At 39.6% G+C, this 23,418-nt stretch overlaps 1 protein-coding gene across 1 annotated transcript; it reads right to left on the bottom strand.

The window, feature by feature from the left end:
* Nucleotides 1-445: 445 nt before the first annotated feature.
* LOC117331412 (mitochondrial substrate carrier family protein ucpB-like) lies at nucleotides 446-22,081 on the bottom strand. The gene is made up of 6 exons (XM_033890117.1): nucleotides 21,920-22,081; nucleotides 16,530-16,689; nucleotides 10,707-10,846; nucleotides 10,392-10,594; nucleotides 9,823-9,988; nucleotides 446-5,296 (listed from the first exon to the last, which is right to left on the bottom strand). Exons 1-6 carry the CDS (start codon nucleotides 21,990-21,992, stop codon nucleotides 5,124-5,126), a joined length of 915 nt encoding a protein of 304 aa, XP_033746008.1. The 5' UTR covers nucleotides 21,993-22,081; the 3' UTR covers nucleotides 446-5,123.
* Nucleotides 22,082-23,418: the final 1,337 nt, after the last annotated feature.

Genomic DNA, 23,418 nt, shown 5'->3' with positions numbered 1-23,418 from the left:
CTCTTGATAGCGTGTAAGGGTCTGTAGAGGGATGGTGTCTGATAGTTCTCTTGATAGCGTGTAAGGGTCTGTAGAGGGATGGTGTCTGATAGTTCTCTTGATAGCGTGTAAGGGTCTGTAGAGGGACGGTGTCTGATAGTTCTCTTGATAGCGTGTAAGGGTCTGTAGAGGGATGGTGTCTGATAGTTCTCTTGATAGCGTGTAAGGGTCTGTAGAGGGATGGTGTCTGATAGTTCTCTTGATAGCGTGTAAGGGTCTGTAGAGGGATGGTGTCTGGATAGTTCTCTTGATAACACTATCACCATTGGGTGTAGGAGCAGGAAGAGGGGACATGTATTGCGTAAGCAGTACTCATAAAATGATTGGTACCATGGACAGTGTTTAATCAGCCATCCATCATGAAGTGAAACAGCTCTTGGCTAGCGTAAATATAATAGCAGATATATTTCAACATCTCAAAACAAGGATTTATTCAACATTTCTGTATACATATACTAATGTATGTAATGTCCCTGAAGTCATTCGAATACATTTCAAACAGAAAACCACGGTGTTTGAACTGAAACAAATCCAGTTAATTCACATAGGTGTCACTTGGCCATGTACTACACCAAATTATAATCTATATGTGCATATATCATAGGTCGTATGCTTACTTGTTAAAAGATAAGTAAACTCGATGTTAGAGGGTTGTATACAGACACAGATAAAGAGCACCATTTAATATAGACACTATATATATATTCCTATCAAAATAAGACGTCAATACACACATCTGTCAATCAATATCCTATCAAAATAAGACGTCAACGTAAATACAGACGCCTCTGTCATTAATAAATCAACAAAAACATTATAAAAGAAATCCGTAATAAATTACACCAAATAATATCAAATTATTCAGTATGTAAAACTAAATACAGTATAAATAAAAGGCAAATCAAAGAGGGTACATGTATATGCATCAAAATCGTGTTCTCGAGTTTTAAATCAACTTGAAGTCTAAAAATTGTTCAAAATAAAAGAGACTCGAACTTTTCTTACATTGAAATGCGAATCAATGAGAATCATTACATTGATAAATGACATGTATGTTACTGCAGTCTGTTTGACATCATATTATATCAAACGATTACATCATATAAATACATCATATAATTACATCATATAATTACATCATATAATTACATCATAAAAATACATCATAGAATCACATCATATGATTACTTCATATGAATGCATCATATAATTATATCAATGTCATATAATTAGATCAATGTCATATAATTAGATCATATAATTACATCAATATCATATAATTACATCAATATCATATAATTACATCATATAATTGTGGATAATGTTGAAATAATACATTGTAAAAAAATAAATAAAGCAGTAACCGCCAATATCGAGGTAAAAGTCTAGAATGAAATGGTATGCAAACGTAATTTTCTACATTAAAATATTCCCAGCCGCGTATAATCACATTTATCTTCATTTTAAAAATATTGTTTAAAAAGCGAAAGAAAAACAAACATACGATATATTTGAATGGTTATAACAAACAGGAGATCGTGTAGTACAAATGTATGTATTAATGGGTATTCAGTCTCCCCATATACCAGCCCTACTTCATCTCACCTACTCAAGTTATCCTGGTAAACCGTACAATGCCCCATATACCAGCCCTACTTCATCTCACCTATCTAAGTTATCCTGGTAACCGTACAATACCCCATAGACCTGCCCTACTTCATCTCATCTATTTAAGTTGTCCTGGTAACCGTACAATACCCCATAGGCCAGCCCTACTTCATCTCACCTACTCAAGTTATCCTGGTAAACCGTACAATACCCCATATACCTGCCCAACTTCATCTTATCCACTCAAGATTTAAACCATATTGAACACTTAGCATTGAATGAGTTAATCTTATGATAATCGATAGATAATAGTTCATTGCTCAATGTTATGTATTGTAGGTCCACCTTCCTTTTTTTTTTAACAAAGTAAATAATAACTCAATGTTCTTGGATAATCTCATGGCCGAGACTTGAAGTATTAAAATCTCTGTAAGATTGATAGAACGTGGCCGAGACTTGAAGTATTAAAATCTCTGTAAGATTGATAGAACGTGCAAAGTTCAAATTTCCTATAAAATGTAACAAAGACAAGAAGTGGTCATCATACAGGACTAAAAGTACCTGTGGTAATCATACAGGACTAAAAGTACCTGTGGTAATCATACAGGACTAAAAGTACCTGTGGTAATCATACAGGACTAAAAGTACCTGTGGTAATCATACAGGACTAAAAGTACCTGTGGTAATCATACAGGACTAAAAGTACCTGTGGTAATCATACAGGACTAAAAGTACCTGTGGTAATCATACAGGACTAAAAGTACCTGTGGTAATCATACAGGACTAAAAGTACCTGTGGTAATCATACAGGACTAAAAGTACCTGTGGTAATCATACAGGACTAAAAGTACCTGTGGTAATCATACAGGACTAAAAGTACCTGTGGTAATCATACAGGACTAAAAGTACCTGTGGTAATCATACAGGACTAAAAGTACCTGTGGTAATCATACAGGACTAAAAGTACCTGTGGTAATCATACAGGACTAAAAGTACCTGTGGTAATCATACAGGACTAAAAGTACCTGTGATAATCATACAGGACTAAAAGTACCTGTGGTAATCATACAGGACTAAAAGTACCTGTGATAATCATACAGGACTAAAAGTACCTGTGATAATCATACAGGGCGAAAATATCTTACATAGCGACAATCATACAGGGCGATAATATCTTACATTGTCACAATCATACAGGGCTGAAATATCTTACATTGCCACAATCATACAGGGCTGAAATATCTTACATAGCGACAATCATACAGAACTAAATCATCTTACATTGCCACAATCATACAGAACTAAATCATCTTACATTGCCACAATCATACAGGGATGAAATATCTTACATTGCTACAATCATACAGGGCTGAAATATCTTACATTTTCACAACCATACAGGGATGAAATATCTTACATTGTCACAATCATACAGGGCGAAAATATCTTACATTGCCACAATCATACAGGGATGAAATATCTTACATAGCGACAATCATACAGGGATGAAATATCTTACATTGTCACAATCATACAGAACTAAATCATCTTACATTGCCACAATCATACAGGGCGAAAATATCTTACATTGCCACAATCATACAGGGCTGAAATATCTTACATTGCCACAATCATACAGAACTAAATCATCTTACATTGCCACAATCATACAGGGCTGAAATATCTTACATTGCCACAATCATACAGGGCTAAATTATCTTACATTGCCACAATCATACAGGGATGAAATATCTTACATTGTCACAATCATACAGGGCGAAAATATCTTACATTGTCACAATCATACAGGGCGAAAATATCTTACATTGTCACAATCATACAGAACTAAATCATCTTACATTGCCACAATCATACAGGGATGAAATATCTTACATTGTCACAATCATACAGGGCTAAATTATCTTACATTGCCACAATCATACAGGGATGAAATATCTTACATTGCCACAATCATACAGGGCTGAAATATCTTACATTGTCACAATCATACAGGGCGATAATATCTTACATTGTCACAATCATACAGGGCGATAATATCTTACATTGTCACAATCATACAGGGCGATAATATCTTACATTGCCACAATCATACAGGGCTGAAATATCTTACTTTGCCACAATCATACAGAACTAAATCATCTTACATTGCCACATTCATACAGGGCTAAATTATCTTACATTGCCACATTCATACAGGGCTAAATTATCTTACATTGTCACAATCATACAGGGCGAAAATATCTTACATTGCCACAATCATACAGGGCGAAAATATCTTACATTGCCACAATCATACAGGGCGAAAATATCTTACATTGCCACAATCATACAGAACTAAATCATCTTACATTGCCACATTCATACAGGGATGAAATATCTTACATTGCCACAATCATAGAGGGCTGAAATATCTTACATTTTCACAACCATACAGGGATGAAATATCTTACATTGCCACAACCATACAGGGATGAAATATCTTACATTGTCACAATCATACAGGGATGAAATATCTGACATTGCCACAATCATACAGAACTAAATCATCTTACATTGCCACAATCATACAGAACTAAATCATCTTACATTGCCACAATCATACAGGGCTGAACTATCTTACATTGCCACAATCATACAGATCTAAATCATCTTACATTGCCACAATCATACAGGGCTGAACTATCTTACATTGCCACAATCATACAGATCTAAATCATCTTACATTGCCACAATCATACAGGGCTGAAATATCTTACATTGTCACAATCATACAGATCTAAATCATCTTACATTGCCACAATCATACAGGGCGAAAATATCTTACATTGTCACAATCAAATAGGGATGAAATATCTTACTTTGTCACAATCATACAGGGATGAAATATCTTACATAGCCACAATCATACAGATCTAAATCATCTTACATTGCCACATCATACAGGGCAAAAATATCTTACATTGTCACAATCAAATAGGGATGAAATATCTTACATTGCCACAATCATACAGATCTAAATCATCTTACATTGCCACAATCATACAGGGCTGAATTATCGTACATTGCCACAATCATACAGGGCTGAAATATCTTACATTACGCGACTAAATTTCTCTTACAATGCGACAATTATCAATTATCATATTTGATCTATATTGGGCTTAATCTTCCTCACTCTGGGATGATTACACTCTAACAAAATGTCTGCCATTGCGATGACAATATATATATCTGATATATCAAACATGCAGTTATATTCATATCTGAGGTATTTATCGGAATAATGCACAAATATCTGTGTGTTTAACATTACGTCCCCTTACATTGAATCCAGGTCCTAACATTACATCCCTATACACTGAATCCAGCTTCTAAATACCAGGTATACATTGCCGGTATTAACAGTCATGTGCAGAAACCAAATTAACATTAAAATCATATCACTAGGCTGTATATTATATAGGATCTATACCAACAATACTCCGGAGTTGCTCAAAGATGAAGAAGGCGATGGTGGTATGTGGTCCGATCCTCATCCAGTTAGGGATGAAGCCTTTGTACAGCCCATGTAGACCTTCGGAACGAAGTGTCTTAAAGAAACAGTCAAACGCTGACTTGTACATTTTATCTGCAAAACAAAATGTTATACGATTAATAACCAGCAATGAAATGTATAGTGGTAAAGACCTGTTTATGTACTTATTACAATCCACCAATGCATCCTCGGTGTGTACATATTACAATCCACCAATTTGTCCTTCTGTCTGTGTACATATTACAATCCACCAATGCATCCTCGGTGTGTAAATATAACAATCCATCAATTAGTCCACCTGTCTGTACATATTACAATCTACCAATTAGTCCTCCTGTCTGTTCATATAACAATCCACCAATTTGTCCCCCTGTCTGTGTACATATTACAATCTACCAATTAGTCCTCCTGTCTGTGTACATATTACAATCCACCAATGCATCCTCGGTGTGTAAATATAACAATCCATTAATTAGTCCACCTGTCTGTACATATTACAATCTACCAATTAGCCCTCCTGTCTGTATACATATTACAATCTACCAATTAGTCCCCCTGTCTGTGTACATATTACAATCTACCAATTAGTCCTTCTGTCTGTATACATATTACAATCTACCAATTAGTCCCCCTGTCTGTGTACATATTACAATCTACCAATTAGTCCCCCTGTCTGTGTACATATTACAATCTACCAATTAGTCCCCCTGTCTGTGTACATATTACAATCTACAAATTAGTCCTTCTGTCTGTGTACATATTACAATCCACCAATTAGTCCTCCTGTCTGTATACATATTACAATCTACCAATTAGTCCCCCTGTCTGTGTACATATTACAATCTACCAATTAGTCAACCTGTCTGTGTACATATTACAATCTACCAATTAGTCCTCCTGTATGTGTACATATTACAATCTACCAATTAGTCCCCCTGTCTGTGTACATATTACAATCTACCAATTAGTCAACCTGTCTGTGTACATATTACAATCTACCAATTAGTCCCCCTGTCTGTATACATATTACAATCTACCAATTAGTCCTCCTGTCTGTGTACATATTACAATCTACCAATTAGTCCTCCTGTCTGTGTACATATTACAATCTACCAATTAGTCCCCCTGTCTGTGTACATATTACAATCCACCAATTAGTCCTTCTGTCTGTGTACATATTACAATCCACCAATTAGTCCCCCTGTCTGTACATATTACAATCCACCAATTAGTCCTTCTGTCTGTGTACATATTACAATCCACCAATTTGTCCTTCTGTCTGTGTACATATTACAATCCACCAATTTGTCCTTCTGTCTGTGTACATATTACAATCCACCAATGCATCCTCGGTGTGTAAATATAACAATCCATCAATTAGTCCACCTGTCTGTACATATTACAATCTACCAATTAGTCCTCCTGTCTGTTCATATAACAATCCACCAATTTGTCCCCCTGTCTGTGTACATATTACAATCTACCAATTAGTCCTTCTGTCTGTGTACATATTACAATCTACCAATTAGTCCTCCTGTCTGTGTACATATTACAATCTACCAATTAGTCCCCCTGTCTGTGTACATATTACAATCTACCAATTAGTCCTCCTGTCTGTGTACATATTACAATATACCAATTAGCCCTCCTGTCTACATATTACAATATACCAATTAGCCCTCCTGTCTGTGTACAAATTACAATCCACCAATTAGTGCTTCTGTCTGTGTACTTATTACAATCCACCAATTAGTGCTTCTGTCTGTGTACCTATTACAATCCACCAATTAGTCCTCCTGTCTGTGTACATATTACAATATACCAATTAGTCCTCCTGTCTACATATTACAATATACCAATTAGTCCTTCTGTCTGTGTACTTATTACAATCCACCAATTAGTGCTTCTGTCTGTGTACCTATTACAATCCACCAATTAGTGCTTCTGTCTGTGTACCTATTACAATCCACCAATTAGTGCTTCTGTCTGTACATATTACAATCTACCAATTAGTCCTCCTGTCTGTGTACATATTACAATCCACCAATTAGTGACAACGTCTAATGTCAGTACCGTTACCACGTCCAATGTCAGTATCGTTACCACGTCCAATGTCTGTACCGTTACCACGTCCAGTGTCTGTACCGTTACCACGTCCAATGTCTGTACCGTTACCACGTCCAATGTCTGTACCGTTTCCACGTCTAATGTCTGTACCGTTACCACGTCCGATGTCTGTACCGTTACCACGTCCAATGTCTGTACCGTTACCACGTCCGATGTCTGTACCGTTACCACGTCCAATGTCTGTACCGTTACCAGGTCTAACGTCTGTACCGTTACCACGTCCAATGTCAGTATCGTTACCACGTCCAATGTATGTTCCGTTACCACGTCCAATGTCTGTACCGTTACCACGACCAATGTCTGTACCGTTACCACGTCCAATGTCTGTACCCTTACCACGTCTAATGTCTGTACCGTTACCACGTCCAATGTCTGTACCCTTACCACGTCCAATGTCTGTACCGTTACCACAACCAATGTCAGTATCGTTACCACGTCCAATGTATGTTCCGTTACCACGTCCAATGTCTGTACCGTTACCACGTCCAATGTCTGTACCGTTACCACGTCCAATGTATGTTCCGTTACCACGCCCAATGTCTGTACCGTTACCACGACCAATATATGTACCGTTACCACGACCAATATATGTACCGTTACCACGTCCAATGTCAGTATCGTTACCACGTCCAATGTATGTTCCGTTACCACGTCTAATGTCTGTACCGTTACCACGTCCAATGTCTGTACCCTTACCACGTCCAATGTCTGTACCGTTACCACAACCAATGTCAGTATCGTTACCACGTCTAATGTCTGTACCGTTACCACGTCCAATGTCTGTACCGTTACCACGTCCAATGTATGTTCCGTTACCACGTCCAATGTCTGTACCGTTACCACGTCCAATGTCTGTGCCGTTACCACGACCAATATATGTACCGTTACCACGTCCAATGTCTGCCGTTACCACGACCAATATATGTACCGTTACCACGTCCAATGTCTGTACCGTTACCACGTCCAATGTCTGTACCGTTACCACGTCCAATGTATGTTCCGTTACCACGTCCAATGTCTGTACCGTTACCACGTCCAATGTCTGTGCCGTTACCACGACCAATATATGTACCGTTACCACGTCCAATGTCTGTGCCGTTACCACGACCAATATATGTACCGTTACCACGTCCAATGTCTGTATCGTTACCACGAACAATGTCTGTACCGTTACCACGACCAATATATGTACCGTTACCACGTCCAATGTCTGTATCGTTACCACGAACAATGTCTGTACCGTTACCACGACCAATACATGTACCGTTACCACGTCCAATATATGTACCGTTACCACGTCCAATGTCTGTATCGTTACCACGAACAATGTCTGTACCGTTACTGCGACCAATATATGTACCGTTACCACGTCCAATATATGTACCGTTACCATGTCCAATGTCTGTACCGTTACCACGTCCAATGTCTGTACTATTACCACGACCAATGTCTGTATCGTTACCACGAACAATGTCTGTACCGTTACCACGAACAATGTCTGTACCGTTACCACGAACAATGTCTGTACCGTTACCACGTCCAATGTCTGTACCGTTACCACGAACAATGTCTGTACCGTTACCACGTCCAAAGTATGTACCGTTACCACGTCCAATGTCTGTACCGTTACCACGTCCAATGTCTGTACCGTTACCACGTCCGATGTCTGTACCGTTACCACGAACAATGTCTGTACCGTTACCACGAACAATGTCTGTACCGTTACCACGTCCGATGTCTGTACCGTTACCACGAACAATGTCTGTACCCTTACCACGAACAATGTCTGTACCGTTACCACGAACAATGTCTGTACCGTTACCAGGAACAATGTGTGTACCGTTACCACGTCCGATGTCTGTACCGTTACCACGAACAATGTCTGTACCGTTACCACGAACAATGTCTGTACCGTTACCACGAACAATGTCTGTACCGTTACCACGAACAATGTCTGTACCGTTACCACGAACAATGTCTGTACCGTTACCACGAACGATGTCTGTACCGTTACCACGAACAATGTCTGTACCGTTACCACGAACAATGTCTGTACCGTTACCACGAACAATGTCTGTACCGTTACCACGAACAATGTCTGTACCGTTACCACGAACAATGTCTGTACCGTTACCACGTCCAATGTCTGTACCGTTACCACGTCCAATGTCTGTACCGTTACCACGTCCAATGTCTGTACCGTTACCACGACCAATATATGTACCGTTACCACGTCCAATGTCTGTACCGTTACCACGACCAATGTCTGTACCGTTACCACGAACAATGTCTGTACCGTTACCACGTCCAATGTTTGTACCGTTACCACGTCCAATGTCTGTACCGTTACCACGAACAATGTCTGTACCGTTACCACGAACAATGTCTGTACCGTTACCACGTCCAATGTCTGTACCGTTACCACGAACAATGTCTGTACCGTTACCACGTCCAATGTCTGTATCGTTACCACGTCCAATGTCTGTACTCACTGTTTTGTTGTTGGTTCATTACCCTCGTTTTCACCACGTCTACTGGTGACGTAGTTAACGCCGTCATAAAGCCCGCCACCATTGACGACACCACGTGGAGAGGGGCGCCCTCTGTCATCCAACCAGCATTCAGAATCGTGTGTTTGGTGTGATCATATGTCGGAACCTATTGAGGGAAATCAGGCTGCTCTTATTTACCTGTGGTATACATGACAAGGTTTATTCAACCTTTCTTATGTTGAGGAATTCCCGTAAAATTTTGATAAAAAAAACAATACTGAACTAAGGAAAATTCTTAGTTAAATAGTATGACACACTCTTCAAAGACGTCACCAAAAGCCCAAAACGAGACATTTGTAAGAGAACGACTCAGAAGGTCCTCAACGATTGACTTTGTTTAGAACGTTCCGCTCGTCCTTGTGAGGTTGAAGTGTTTATCATTTCACTTCGTATTATGAATGTAAAAGGGTTATTATACTGTAGGTATAAAACATCTTTTACGTGTGAAACTTTTTACGTAAATATTAAGTATTAAATTGTTACGTTTCAGAACACGCGGATTAACTTACCTGTGTAGCGGTGAGTATAGCAGCCCTTTTTACCGTTGGACCTACTCCCACATACAGGCCACGCATGCCATTCTCACGTATAATTTCCGCGAAGGCTGAAAACGTGCTGCGGTACCTTGATGTTTCTCCTACCAACTTTGTACAGCCTTGCATTCTCACTTTGACCAGATCCGTGGGAACTGCAATGGAACTCCCTATAGCCCCTAAAACGACAATAAATGTAATAAAAGTGGTGCCCAGATTAAAGACAGCAATTTGAACAGTAAATAAGATTGATAAAAGACAAAAAAGTTTACTTTTGAAATATCAACATACCAGTAAGGGCGCCAGCACATATCTTTTTCCACAATGGTGTGTGAGCTGGATCGGTTGCGCCAAACAGGACCTTGACAGGTTCGTACGCTCCTATACGAATTGTACTATAACTTCCCTCTCTCATCAGTGAGGGCACCACTCTACAACATACCAAAGGTTTACGTATCTGTAAGTGACTTTAATTATCCTAGGGATATTTGTTATTTCTAATTGTATATCTGATATAATCGAAAAATATAATAATGATAATAATGGACGTAGACATTTACGCCTACATATCCAGATCTTAAAAGTATAATAAAATGTTTACATGCTGACGTCTCGAATATGGATATAAACTTCATTATCATTTTGATCTCGTGGTTGAAGTAGCATTATGTTTGTCCCCAGTGGTTATCTAATAAGGGATTCAAATGTTTTGACTGTTGGTGCGGTAACCACAGCATCAGACAAGAGAGTTCCAGTGATTGACAATTCGCTCCCTAAACGAATATTTCCTCACGTTCAGTCTTCTTCTCCGTTTCATTAATTACTTGAATCATATCTCTCCTTAGCCTTCTATGTTTCAGTGTAGGTAATTTAAGAACTTATTTATGCAGCTTGGATCCAACAATTCTTGGTATTTGTTTAGGTGCTCTTCTTTTGGATATTTTCTCATTCATTTATAGTATTCTACAAATATAAGGCCCAAATCCAAGCCCCATATTATAAAAAAGGCCTTACAAGTGCTTTACATAGAAGACAGAAAGTCGTAGTATCCAAATATGTGTAGGTTCTTTGAATGGTCCCCTATTATTTTATTTTCCTTGATGACAATATCGTGAATATGTTCGCTGAAGGTTGCTATCAGTTGTAATTCCGAGATTCTTTTCCCTTGTTACTTTCTAAAGTATGGTCGCAACTCTTCCTTTTGGTGTGTCTTGGTATAAATGTTGAGACATGTTGATGAATTTCTTTCCTAGCTTAAAAACTACACTTGTCTGGATTGAATTTTGAAAGCCATTGGTCTGACAATTTTTGGAGCTGATCTAGATCATTCTGAAGATTGTTGTTATTAAATTTTTAGTATCATCTGTGAATAAATACGTGGATGCATTACTGTTTTCCGGGGAGGCATTGATATATTATATCGCAAAGAGTGTCGATCCAAAAATACTTCTTGGGGAATCCCGAATCACCAACTATTTAGACATTTCTCCATTTACCGATACTCGCTGTTTCCGACCAGTTATTAAGGTTTGCACCCAATGGATTGTTTCCTATGATAATACAGTGTATGTATGCTTTTAATTTGCTGATTAGCCATAGATGTGGAAGCGTATCAAACGCTTTCATGAAATCTAGGTATACGGTTTCGATTAATCCTCCTTGGTCTAAAACATCTGTCCATTCATCAATAACTTTCAATAACAGCAAAACTGTCGACCTTTCTTTTACGAATCCATATTGATGTCTACTAAGGAGATTATTGTTTTCCAGATGAGCCATTATTCTTGTCCTAACAATCTGTTCTATTATCTTACATATAATGCTAGTTAAACTAACTGGTCTACAATTCCCTGGCATTTTCTTGTCCTCTTTCTTGTGGATCGAAGTAACCCAACTTTCCTCCCAACTATTAGGAAGTTCTCCTGTCTACAATGAGCAGTTAAATATTTTCGCACAAAGGGACTTTTATAATATCCGCTGTTTCTTTCAATATTCTAGGATGGAAATTGTCTGTTCCTGGTGATTTTGTATGATTTAATGTTCAATTAGAATGCTAGATGTTTCAAGTTCAAATATCTTATATAATGGGACATATATCTTATATGATGAGAAATATCTCTTATTTAATACAATTTGTATCGAGATATACCTTATATTATGGAGAACGTATTACATTTTTTTTGTATATATAAAGGGAAATATATCTTATAGAACGGGAAACATGTTTTATATACATGTAGTAGAAAATACATCTTATAGAACGGGAGACATGTTTTATATAATAGAAAATATATCTTATACAGTGGGAAACATATATTATATAATAGAAAATATATCTTCTACAACGGGAGAAATGTTTTATATACAAGTTAAAATATATAGCGAAAACGCTCGGGAGGAATTGAAATGGTCGCTTAGAACAGAGGGTCGCTAAATAGAGATGGTCGTTTGGACAGATTCGACTGTAATAGGAAATATATACAGTGGGAAACCATTATAATAATCATCTTTTTCATTCCCCGCAGAAGTTGATGTGTCGCTTGCAAAGAAAGTTGGGTGATTAAATAGGTATCGCACGAAAACAAATTTTCTACCCACCCCTTACACAGTCCCTGGATTCCGTCGTCTATGACGATGGTACCCACCACTTATACAGCCCCCTGATTCCCTCGTCTATGACGATGTTACCCACCATTTATACAGTCCCCAGGTAGCATCGTCTACCCTCCCCCTTATATAGTCCCTGGATTCCCTCGTCACTGACAATGTTACCTATTCCTTATAAAGTCCCTGGATTCCCTCGTCACTGACGATGTTACCCATCCTTATACAGTCCCGAGATTCCCTCGTTCCTGACGATGTTACCCACCACTTATACAGTCCCTGGATTCCCTCGTCCATGACGATGATACCCACCCCTTATACAGCCCCCTGATCCCCTTCTTCCTGACGATGTTACCCACCACTTATACAGGCCCTGAGTTCCCTCGTCCATGACGATGTTACCCACCCCTTATACAGGCCCTGAGTTCCCTCGTCACTGACGATGTTACCCACCCCTTATACAGTCTCTGAATTTCCTCGTCCATGACGATGTTACCCACCACTTATACAGTCCATGGTTTCCCTCGTCACTGACGATGTTACCCACCCCTTATACAGTCCCTGAGTTCCCTCGTCACTGACGATGTTACCCACCACTTATACGACCCCCTGATCCCCTTCTTCCTGACGATGTTACCCACCACTTATACAGGCCCTGGATTCCCTCGTCCATGACGATGTTACCCACCCCTTATACAGGCCCTGAGTTCCCTCGTCCATGACGATGTTACCCACCCCTTACACAGGCCCTGAGTTCCCTCGTCCATGACGATGTTACCCACCCCTTATACAGCCCCCTGATTCCCTCGTCACTGACGATGTTACCCACCCCTAATATACAGGCCCTGAGTTCCCTCGTCACTGACAATGTTACCCACCACTTATACGACCCCCTGATCCCCTTCTTCCTGACGATGTTACCCACCACTTATACAGGCCCTGGATTCCCTCGTCCATGACGATGTTACTCACCACTTATACGACCCCCTGATTCCCTCGTCCATGACGATGTTACCCACCCCTTATACAGGCCCTGAGTTCCCTCGTCCATGACGATGTTACCCACCCCTTACACAGGCCCTGAGTTCCCTCGTCACTGACGATGTTACCCACCCCTTATACAGTCCCTCAGTTCCCTCGTCACTGACGATGTTACCCACCCCTTATACAGCCCCCTGATTCCCTCGTCCATGACGATGTTACCCACCCCTTATACAGTCCATGGTTTCCCTCGTCCATGACGATGTTACCCACCCCTTATACAGTCCCTCAGTTCCCTCGTCACTGACGATGTTACCCTCCCCCTTATATAGTCCCTGGATTCCCTCGTCACTGACAATGTTACCTATTCCTTATACAGTCCCTGAGTTCCCACGTCCATGACGATGTTACCCACCCCTTATACAGGCCCTGAGTTCCCTCGTCCATGACGATGTTACCCACCCCTTATACAGCCCCCTGATTCCCTCGTCCATGACGATGTTACCCACCCCTTACACAGGCCCTGAGTTCCCTCGTCCATGACGATGTTACCCATCCCTTATACAGGCCCTGAGTTCCCTCGTCCATGACGATGTTACCCACCCCTTACACAGGCCCTGGATTCCCTCGTCCATGACGATGTTACCAAACCCTTATACAGGCCCTGAGTTCCCTCGTCACTGACGATGTTACCCAGCCCTTATACAGTCCCTCAGTTCCCTCGTCACTGACGATGTTACCCACCCCTTATACAGCCCCCTGATTCCCTCGTCCATGACGATGTTACCCACCCCTTATACAGTCCATGGTTTCCCTCGTCCATGACGATGTTACCCACCCCTTATACAGTCCCTCAGTTCCCTCGTCACTGACGATGTTACCCTCCCCCTTATATAGTCCCTGGATTCCCTCGTCACTGACAATGTTACCTATTCCTTATACAGTCCCTGAGTTCCCACGTCCATGACGATGTTACCCACCCCTTATACAGGCCCTGAGTTCCCTCGTCCATGACGATGTTACCCACCCCTTATACAGCCCCCTGATTCCCTCGTCCATGACGATGTTACCCACCCCTTACACAGGCCCTGAGTTCCCTCGTCCATGACGATGTTACCCACCCCTTATACAGGCCCTGAGTTCCCTCGTCCATGACGATGTTACCCACCCCTTACACAGGCCCTGGATTCCCTCGTCCATGACGATGTTACCAAACCCTTATACAGGCCCTGAGTTCCCTCGTCACTGACGATGTTACCCAGCCCTTATACAGTCCCTCAGTTCCCTCGTCACTGACGATGTTACCCACCCCTTATACAGCCCCCTGATTCCCTCGTCCATGACGATGTTACCCACCCCTTATACAGTCCCTACATTCCCTCGTCCATGACGATGTTACCCACCCCTTATACAGTCCCTGAGTTCCCTCGTCCATGACGATGTTACCCACCCCTTATACAGTCCCTACATTCCCTCGTCCATGACGATGTTACCCACCCATATACAGTCCCTACATTCCCTCGTCCATGACGATGTTACCCACCCATATACAGTCCCTAGATTCCCTCGTCCATGACGATGTTACCCACCCCTTATACAGTCCATGGTTTCCCTCGTCCATGACGATGTTACCCACCCCTTATACAGCCCCCTGATTCCCTCGTCTATGACGATGTTACCCACCCCTTAAACAGCCCCCTGATTCCCTCGTCTATGACGATGTTACCCACTCCTTATACAGTCCCTGAGTTCCCTTGTCTATGACGATGTTACCCACCCCTTATACAGTCCCTGAGTTCCCTTGTCTATGACGATGTTACCCACCCCTTATACAGCCCCCTGAGTTCCCTTGTCTATGACGATGTTACCCACCCCTTATACAGCCCCTGATTCCCTCGTCTATGACGATGTTACCCACCCCTTATACTGTCCCTAGATTCCCTCGTCTATGCCGATGTTACCCACCACTTATACAGCCCCCTGATTCCCTCGTCTATGACGATGTTACCCACCCCTTATACAGTCCCTGGATTCCCTCGTCTATGCCGATGTTACCCACCACTTATACAGCCCCCTGATTCCCTCGTCTATGACGATGTTACCCACCCCTTATACAGTCCCTGGATTCCCTCGTCTATGACGATGTTACCCACCCCTTATACTGTCCCTAGATTCCCTCGTCCATGACGATGTTACCCACCCCTTATACAGCCCCCTGATTCCCTCGTCTATGACGATGTTACCCACCCCTTATACAGTCCACGGACTCCCTCGTCCATGACGATGTTACCCACCCCTTATACAGTCCACGGACTCCCTCGTCACTGACGATGTTACCCACCCCTTATACAGTCCATGGTTTCCCTCGTCACTGACGATGTTACCCACTCCTTATACAGCCCCCTGATTCCCTCGTCTATGACGATGTTACCCACCCCTTATACAGCCCCCTGATTCCCTCGTCTATGACGATGTTACCCACCCCTTATACAGCCCCCTGATTCCCTCGTCTATGACGATGTTACCCACCCCTTATACAGCCCACGGACTCCTTCGTCACTAACGATCCTCACTCCGCCCTTGATGAAGCCGTCGTAGTACCGGTTTCGGAGTATCTCGATTCCTTTCTGTGATGCCAGCTCATTTTCTAGTTGCATACGTATCTTGATGACGTCCACGGGATTTGTGACTGTAATTGTAATCATGGGTATATTTTGTTAGTGTTCACCAAACTCTAGTCTAACCTGAAGTATGACGGTTAAAACGTGTATAAAGCAATTTCATTAACAATATAACCCAAACAATCATGGCGAGCAATCCTAGTAAATCGAAACAACGGAAAGAATGGTTGCTAATTATCAAATGTGACCACACCGTTATAGAAATAGAGGCCACACAACCGAGTGTGTGTGACCTACTTCTACCACAATATAAAACAATTATGAGCATTATAAGGATACGTTAATAAGTGAAATGCCGCTTAATAACATGCAAAACTGACAGTTTCGGAAATGTGTCGAAATATTATAAATCGTAACAAATAAAAATATCAATGTTATTATTCTCAAATAAAAATATCAATGTTATTATTCTCAAAGCAATAATATGATAGAAATCTATAAAAAAAAACACATCATGAACACAAAATAATTGCGTCGTCCTGTTTTCGTCCTGTTTGTGTGTTACCATTTCCTTTTTTTACCAAGTGGCCTTTAAGTGTAAGCCAATCAAAAAGCATTGAACCAAGTTGTAAAAAATTGTCAAGGTCAAAGGTCACGGCGTCACTAAATCAAAACATGATTTAGAATATACTTTATCGATTGATGCACACTCTATGAATTGACTCCATACATTGGTACAGACTCTATACATTGGTACAGACTCTATACATTGATACAGACTATACATTGGTACAGACTCTATACATTGGTACAGACTCTATACATTGATACAGACTATACATTGGTACAGACTCTATACATTGGTACAGACTATACATTGGTACAGACTCTATACATTGGTACAGACTCTATACATTGGTACAGACTCCATACATTGGTACAGACTCCATACATTGGTACACACTCTATACATTGATACAGACTATACATTGGTACAGACTCTATACATTGGTACACACTCTATACATTGGTACAGACTCCATACATTGGTACACACTCTATACATTGGTACAGACTCCATACATTGGTACACACTCTATACATTGGTACAGACTCCATACATTGATACACACTCTATACATTGGTACAGACTCCATACATTGGTACACACTCTATACATTGGTACAGACTCTATACATTGGTACAGACTATACATTGGTACACACTCTATACATTGATACACACTCTATACATTGGTACACACTCTATACATTGATACACACTCTATACATTGGTACAGACTCCATACATTGGTACAGACTATACATTGGTACTGACTCTATACATTGGTACAGACTCCATACATTGGTACAGATTATACATTGGTACAGACTCCATACATTGGTACAGACTATACATTGGTACAGACTCTATACATTGGTACACACTCTATACATTGGTACAGACTCTATACATTGACTCTATACATTGGTACAGACTCTATACATTGGTACAGACTCTATACATTGGTACAGACTCTATACATTGGTACAGACTCTATACATTGGTACAGACACTATACATTGGTACACACTCTATACATTGGTACAGACTCTATACATTGGTACACACTCTATACATTGGTACAGACTCCATACATTGGTACAGACTCCATACATTGGTACAGACTCCATACATTGGTACAGACTCCATACATTGGTACAGACTCCATACATTGGTACAGACTCCATACATTGGTACAGACTCTATACATTGGTACAGACTCCATACATTGGTACAGACTCCATACATTGATACAGACTCTATACATTGATACAGACTCCATACATTGGTACACACTCCATACATTGGTACACACTCCATACATTGGTACAGACTCTATACATTGGTACAGACTATACATTGGTACAGACTCTATACATTGGTACAGACTCCATACATTGGTACAGACTCCATACATTGGTACAGACTCTATACATTGGTACAGACTCTATACATTGGTACAGACTCCATACATTGGTACAGACTCTATACATTGGTACATACTATATACATTGATACAGACTCCATACATTGGTACACACTCCATACATTGGTACACTCCATACGTTGGTACAGACTCCATACATTGGTACAGACTCTATACATTGGTACAGACTCTATACATTGGTACAGACTCTATACATTGATACAGACTCCATACATTGGTACACACTCCATACATTGGTACACTCCATACATTGGTACAGACTCCATACATTGGTACAGACTCTATACATTGGTACAGACTCCATACATTGGTACAGACTCCATACATTGGAACAGACTCTATACATTGGTACAGACTCTATACATTGGTACAGACTCCATACATTGGTACAGACTCTATACATTGGTACAGACTCCATACATTGGTACAGACTCTATACATTGATACAGACTCTATACATTGATACAGACTCCATACATTGGTACACACTCCATACATTGGTACAGACTCCATACATTGGTACAGACTCTATACATTGGTACACACTATACATTGGTACAGACTCTATACATTGGTACAGACTCCATACATTGGTACACTCCATACGTTGGTACAGACTCCATACGTTGGTACAGACTCTATACATTGGTACAGACTCTATACATTGGTACAGACTCCATACAGTGGTACAGACTCTATACATTGGTACAGACTCCATACATTGGTACAGACTCCATACATTGGTACAGACTCCATACATTGGTACAGACTCCATACATTGGTACAGACTCTATACATTGGTACAGACTCTATACATTGGTACAGACTCCATACATTGGTACAGACTCTATACATTGGTACAGACTCCATACATTGGTACAGACTCTATACATTGATACAGACTCTATACATTGATACAGACTCCATACATTGGTACACACTCCATACATTGGTACACACTCCATACATTGGTACAGACTCTATACATTGGTACACACTATACATTGGTACAGACTCTATACATTGGTACAGACTCCATACATTGGTACACTCCATACATTGGTACAGACTCCATACATTGGTACAGACTCTATACATTGGTACAGACTCTATACATTGGTACAGACTCCATACATTGGTACAGACTCTATACATTGGTACATACTATATACATTGATACAGACTCCATACATTGGTACACACTCCATACATTGGTACACTCCATACGTTGGTACAGACTCCATACATTGGTACAGACTCTATACATTGGTACAGACTCTATACATTGGTACAGACTCTATACATTGGTACAGACTCTATACATTGATACAGACTCCATACATTGGTACAAACTCCATACATTGGTACACTCCATACATTGGTACAGACTCCATACATTGGTACAGACTCTATACATTGGTACAGACTCCATACATTGGTACAGACTCCATACATTGGTACAGACTCTATACATTGGTACAGACTCTATACATTGGTACAGACTCCATACATTGGTACAGACTCCATACATTGGTACAGACTCCATACATTGGTACAGACTCTATACATTGATACAGACTCTATACATTGATACAGACTCCATACATTGACTCCATACATTGGTACACACTCCATACATTGGTACAGACTCCATACATTGGTACAGACTCCATACATTGGTACAGACTCTATACATTGGTACAGACTCCATACATTGGTACAGACTCCATACATTGGTACACACTCCATACATTGGTACACTCCATACATTGGTACAGACTCCATACATTGGTACAGACTCCATACATTGGTACAGACTCCATACATTGGTACACACTCAATACATTGACTCCATACATTGGTACAGACTCCATACATTGACTCCATACATTGGTACAGACTCTATACATTGGTACAGACTCTTTACATTTGTAATATTATTATTACATTTGGACCACCCAAAGAAAGATTCAAAGTGTCAGTTGGTACAGCTTGTCGAAGTTGGTTTTAGATCATTTTGCTAGTACGTTTGATATAATTATTAACGCCCAAGCGATGGAGACCAGTTTGATTTGAACAGAACCATGTTGATATTTTACTGTAGATTTCTGTATATACAATTCAAAACCACTTTTATTTTCTTTATCTAAATTTTGTGTGAGATATACACTTCAAACCCACTGTTGTTTTTCTTTATATTATTTAAATGTTATGCGAGATATCGCATCATTTTATAGCACTTGATAATCTCTAAGGTACAGTGTTTGAATGTTAAGTGCGCTGGTGGACACGTCTGTGGTCATAAGCCAGACGTGTGAAATATCAAACTAGGTCTTAAACAGCCCTACCCAGCAAATATTTATACATGAAATAGAATCCCCTGTATCTTGTAACATCCACATTCTATTCAATCCATAGAAGTCGCCTATTTCCTCCAAAACATAATTCAGTAAAAATTTGTCGGAGAAACACATACGGCCTTTCGTTATACACGTCATTTTTTGTAGTAGAATATCCCTCACAACGAAGTTTGGGTTAGTCCGACCGTCCCTCTGTCAGACTCATCTATGTTATGTGAGATATACCCGGTATAATCAGAGACATATATAGAAAGATAAGTAACATCGCTATTTTCCCGTCAAGTGGTGACTCCCTTTATTCGTGACCACTCAAGCATATCCCTTATCGAGATCGCCCTGAAAGTCCAGCACACCGCAGGAAAGATCGGCGGGAATCTCCAATTTTCGAAAAGTCCCTATGGGGTTTTCGAGAATACGGATAAATGACAACAATGTGCACGATAAACAAGACCATATTCTCTATATATGTCTCTGGTCATCGTATCAAATTCCAATAATTTCATATTGAAATATCTGTTTTTAGTGTTTCTGTAATTATCCCTTAACAAGTAAACCACGTAAAGTCAAGGGGTTCATCATTGATTACAAACCATTTTGTTATTTTTCTCCAATCTTACTCGACACTCTCTTATATGTATACTATATACTATAAATAGAATACGTATTTACCAGTAGCCAGCCCCATCAGGGCCTGGTTCTACTCCATTTTAGGGATACATGTATTTAAAAAGAACGTCATAAGTTCCACCATAGGTTCCACTTTCGACATTCCGTCAAAATAACAACACAAATGACAGGCGGACCGTAATAAGAACAGGCGTCAGTGTGTGTATGTGTGATGGTGTGTGTGTGTAACGTGTGTGTGAAGATGTGGACGCCGTGGATTCAGTAGATCTTATAATGTTGGGCTATAAAATGTATACTTACTTGTAGCAGCGCTCATGTTGGAGATACCGGCCAAGACAAACCGCCATAACTGTTCGTTTTCTATCTTGGCCATCGTCAAATCATGCTGCTAAGGCTCCTACAATGGTAGTCGTTGTGGGCTTACTCAATTCTGTTATGTCATTCATACCTTGTAGGTCATGTCTACCCATGCGTACACTGAAATGTACGGCGTGTCTGAACAATCGTCTGTCGTCAGACCGAAACAACATTGAATTGTGATACGTGACACTTTAATAAAACGTATGTGCAATAATTGTAAATATATGTGAAATAATATAGATATATATATATATATACAATAAAAATATTTTGTGCAATAATATATATATATACATCAGAGACATATATATCTGTATATATGTCTCTGTATACATGTACAATAAAAATATTTTGTGCAATAAAATATATTTATTGCGCAAATATATTTTTTCTAACATATATTTTTTATTGCATATACATATGTTTTTATTGCATATATATTTGTAACTATTTTAAAAACACAAATATAAATATTGCGGATAAATATAGTTTATTTTTTATAAATATTTTTATTGCATTTATATTTTGTATTGCACATATATCTAAAATTATTGCACATAAATGTTTTGTATTATATATATAGATATATATATACAATTATTGAATATTGCAACGTTTGACACGCCATAGCGGAATACGATATATAATTTACATCATTTATTTATTTACTTGTAATAACTAATATACAACATTTATAGGTTGTACCTATAGACTGCCTGAAAACTCCCGATTTTCGTCCTCTGAAGTGTTTAGTGAAATAGAAAATAAACTATTTGAGTTTTAACCTAATGTTAGCAATAATCTGTTGATAGGTGATCACAACGCCAAAACTGAAAACGTCCTGATTCTGACAGTAGCTTTGTCGAGATCTCAGGTATTGTCATTAATGATGAACTTAACTCTTATTGTAATAGGTGTTGTCAGACACGACGATAACCCAGTCGGTGGTTAACAATTTACTAGGTAAGAAAACAACTACACTAGACAAAATACAAATATACAGTGAAGATCCTCTTACACTCAAGGGAAACAACTCTTACTCTCGACAAATATTTTACCATATGAGCTCGTGTACTCTTCTTGGGGTCTTCCCCGAGCCTTCTTCGGGTCTTCCCCGAACACCAACTCTCGTCAGGGTGGGGTGTTTACATAGGTGTGTTGATAGGTAGTTATAGTCTGTTACAGAAATATCCTCAGTAAAAGGTAAATCAGAACACAGTTAAATCAACTCACCTGTTGGGTGATCAGAAAAGCAATAGCTACTGATAAAATATTATTGTATTTCATTGTATTGTATTGATGATCGTCAAACTGTTTCAGAAATAGTGTATAAAACTGAAGCACGCTTTGGAAAATCATCATATTTTGCTTTTATATTTGAATTATCAAAAACAATTGTATCGTTGGATACTTTATCAAACTTTAACATTTTGTTAAAT

This window comes from Pecten maximus, chromosome 7, assembly GCF_902652985.1.
Source record: "Pecten maximus chromosome 7, xPecMax1.1, whole genome shotgun sequence".
Classification (NCBI taxonomy): Eukaryota; Metazoa; Mollusca; class Bivalvia; order Pectinida; family Pectinidae; genus Pecten; species Pecten maximus.
Note: the sequence above shows the minus strand (reverse complement) of the source record. Positions and strands in the feature narration are given on the sequence as shown.